Here is a 4,012-nt window from a genome sequence, read left to right as displayed (position 1 = left end):
ACACAGGGCTGTTCCATAGTAAAGTACAGTTGACAGCTGCGTTAACGTTACAATGCGTTGTGTTCACTCATACAGTAGTTAAAGACAGCCGAGGTTGAGTAGTTTCTTCTGATATCACTTTCAAACTCCAAGTGATTCGTTGCAATGTACGCGGAAATGCTGCGTTGTGTTGCAATGTACTACATACATTTGTCTGAGCGGGGCGAAAGGAAAGGCGCATTACCGTACTGGCGTGCGGTGACGAATGCGGAAGCATTCTTGCACTCTTCCGCTGGCAATAAGCTACACGCAGGCGGGTGAGCTACTTGCAGGGGTGTAAAGTACTTGAGTAATTGTACTTCGTTACAATACTTAAGTACTGTTTTGGGGGATTTGTACTTTACTCGAGTATTATTAGGCTTGTATACTTGTACTTTTACTCAATTACATTTCAGAGGAAAAAAAACATACTTTTTACTCCTTACATTTAAAATGCAGACCTATACAAAGTACAAATCTCACAGGTCCAACCATTTAATTAGTATATTTGTTTCTCTGGCCGAACTAACGTTATATTAATCCTGCGGCTGCGCTTTATTTAAAAACAACCAATCAAATCCCTATCAATGGGAAATTAACCAATGCTGATTGGTCCTTGTACAAGACTAGAAAGCGGGGATCTTTGATTATCAGAAGAATAGTCAGAAAAAAGTTTTTACTTTTACTTTTTAGTACTTAAGAGTACATTTAAAAGTAGAAGCGTTTTAACTTTTACTCAAGTGTGTTTTTAGCCAGATACTCTGACTTTTACTTGAGTAAGATTTTGAGACGGTACCCATACTTTCACTGTATAATTCATGGGTACTTTTTACACCGGTCACACACTTGAATGCGCCGAAGTCGTGTACGAGTCCAGACCCGACTTGGAGGAGGACATCCCACCTGGGAACAGAATATAGGCCACCTGAGGCTGTAGTAACCCGGACCACGCCGCGCTACAGTTACACGGCACCACGTATCCCGGGCTGGTGGTGGTGGGGGACGGGTGCGCACCGTGCTGTCCGGCGGGGCCCAAACCCCCAAACGCACCGGTCTGGTATGATTGGTATCCAAGCGAGTGCGTGTAGGGTAGGGCGCCGGAGGACGCCAGCTGCTGCTGGACCGCTCCGGGGCTGAAGTGTCCGCTCGGCGGGTCCAGGAGGCCACAGTACGCGGGCGAGGTGGCGGGGGACGAGGAGGAGGTGGGCGGCAGGAGGACTCTCGCCGCTTGGTCCGCGTGGTGGTGGCCCAGAAAATAATCCGCGGAGAATACTTTCATCATGTGCTCCCCCCCCGTCGTGTCTCCGAAGAAAGAAGGCAGCGGGAAGACGCAGCGCTCCTTCTTCAGGAGGATAGTCCTGGTGCTCCTCCGCGGTCGGTACTTGTAGTCCGGGTGTTCCGCCAGGTGTTGCGCGCGCAGCCTCTTGGCCTCGTCGATGAACGGCCGTTTCTCCGCGTCGGGGAGCCGCTTCCACTGCGCGCCGAGCCGCTTGCTGATCTCAGAGTTGTGCATCTTCGGGTTCTCCGTGGCCATCTGTCGCCGCTGGCCCCTGGACCACACCATGAACGCGTTCATGGGTCTCTTGACGTGATCTAAGTGTTTCGCCATTTACAAACATAAAACAAAAGAGAACCGACCAACTCAGATTAGTATTTGCGCCCCCAAAAGTCGCCTCCTCTCGTGCGTAAAATGGCACCGGCGGTGGATGAGATTCACGTATATTGAGTCAATCAGGGGAAAATCGAATCCCTGTTTCTGATCGAAAAAAATTAGATCACATATAATCCAGAAGTCGGTGGCGCCTTTTTGAAGAGGAGAATAAAACGCATGAATGAGAGTTGGAAGTTTCCACCACGAGAGAACTGTCATCCTCGCAACCCAATATGAGAGAACTGTCACACCCCGCTCAGCCAATAGGAGAGAGACGCTGTAATCCCCTTTAAGAAACTGTCTGTGCAACAATTCCTCTCCTACACACATTCCACATCTCCTATAATCTTTGAGGCCAATAATGTTTCCGACGCATGCAGTGTACAAACAAGCTCTTATACGCATGATTTAATTACATGGTTTAATTTCATGAAGATGTCATCAATTTAACATTTTGAGATAAAAAGAAAAAAAAGAAAGCACTTTGGGAGGTAGCTGTCCATGGTGCTGACCTGCTTAACCCTTTCACTGCCGCACTACCAAACGGTTAACCCTTTCACTGCGACGATACACAGAAGGTTAACCCGTTCACTGCCACACACACACACACACACACACAGCAGGTTAACCCTTTCACTGCCACACTACAGAAGGTTAACCCTTTACTATCACACAGGGTTAACCTTCTGTAGTGTGGCAGTGAAAGGGTTAATGAGTCTGACACACGTCACTCAGTGAATCTCTTCCACGTTCCTGTATCATGGGAGAGAAGTTGAGAAGAACGGTGTGGTTTTAACTCTTTCACTACCACACTTAACTACCAAAGGGTTAACCCTTTCACAACCACACTACAGAAGGTAGTGAAAGGGTTAACAAGGACCGTTGAGCCTATACAGTATACACTGTAAGAAAAAAAGCTGCAAGAAAACGGTAAATGTCTGGCATCAATGGTTTCCAAATACTCACTGTCGAATTACAGTAAAATCAAATACATTTACAGATTACAACATTTATTTAATTGTTAATATTTTGATAAAAGGTAATTTACTGTATTTTTATGGCATTTACACTTAAAGTAGAAAAAGGAAAGTAATCTGTAAAATAATACAGTGAATTTCCCGTGAAAAAACATTAACATTTTACATTTTGCCTATTAAATCAACGTGGAAAGTTCTTCTTTTCTGCATACAGTATCTCTAAAGTCCTGTGCACGTCCCTGTGTGACATCCAGGTGACATCACAACTTCATGGGTTCCTTCTCTGATTTCTAGTGGTAGGATAACGTGATGCACGAGAGTAATGTTCTTAAAGTAATAAGGGTTAGTAATGTTCTTGAAGTAATAAGGGTTAATAATGTTCTTAAAGTAATAACGGTTAATAATGTTCTTAAAGTAATAACGGTTAATAATGTTCTTAAAGTAATAAGGGTTAATAATGTTCTTAAAGTAATAAGGGTTAGTAATGTTCTTAAAGTAATAAGGGTTAATAATGTTCTTAAAGTAATAAGGGTTAATAATGTTCTTAAAGTAATAAGGGTTAGTAATGTTCTTAAAGTAATAAGGGTTAGTAATGTTCTTAAAGTAACAAGGGTTAATAATGTTCTTAAAGTAATAACGGTTAATAATGTTCTTAAAGTAATAAGGGTTAATAATGTTCTTAAAGTAATAAGGGTTAGTAATGTTCTTAAAGTAATACGGGACACAGAGAGAGAGAGAGACACACACAGAGAGAGACAGAGAGAGACATAGAGACACACAGAGAGAGAAACAGAGACAGAGCAAGAGAGAGAGAGACAGACACATAGAGACAGACAGAGTGAGAGAAAGAGAGAGTAAGGAGTAAACATTAGCGTGATAATAAAGTGCCAGCAGGACAGAATCAGCTGGTAATCCCATTCTCCCTCAGGCTCCTCTACTCTGAACTCAGGAATCTATCTTTTCTTCTTATGTCAAAAGTGTCCTCCGTGCACTCAGCTGGATTAAGAACCACAGCAGAGACACAACTGACAGGTACAGAGAGAGAGAAATTAACCATGATGAGAGAGAGAGAGAGAGAGAGAGAGAGAGAGAGAGAGAGAGAGAGAGAGAGAGAGAGAGAGAGATAGAGAGAGAGAGAGAGAGATAGAGAGAGAGAGAGAGAGAGAGAGAGAGAGAGAGAGAGAGAGAGAGAGAGAGAGAGAGAGGTGAGGGTTGGAGCTGGCATGTGGCAACAGACAAAAAAACACAGTTTTAGTAAAAACTAAAAACATATTTAAACAATCAAATATACTTCTTCACATATTCATTCATCAAGTGTTACACTCTTACCATTAGGGGGGAGACGACGACGACTAAATTGTCCTCT

At 43.4% G+C, this 4,012-nt stretch overlaps 1 protein-coding gene across 1 annotated transcript; it reads right to left on the bottom strand.

The window, feature by feature from the left end:
* Positions 1–856: 856 nt before the first annotated feature.
* Positions 857–1,627, bottom strand: LOC311248315 (transcription factor Sox-14-like; the record flags this gene model as incomplete). Its single annotated transcript, XM_084339219.1, has 1 exon — positions 857–1,627. The coding sequence occupies one exon, from the start codon at positions 1,625–1,627 to the stop codon at positions 857–859; it is 771 nt and encodes a 256-aa protein (XP_084195345.1).
* Between the last annotated feature and the right edge of the window lie 2,385 nt (positions 1,628–4,012).

This window comes from Notolepis coatsorum, assembly GCF_963971535.1.
Source record: "Notolepis coatsorum genome assembly, contig: SCAFFOLD_570, whole genome shotgun sequence".
Lineage (NCBI taxonomy): Eukaryota > Metazoa > Chordata > Actinopteri > Aulopiformes > Paralepididae > Notolepis > Notolepis coatsorum.
This window is presented reverse-complemented; position numbering and strand designations above follow the sequence as displayed.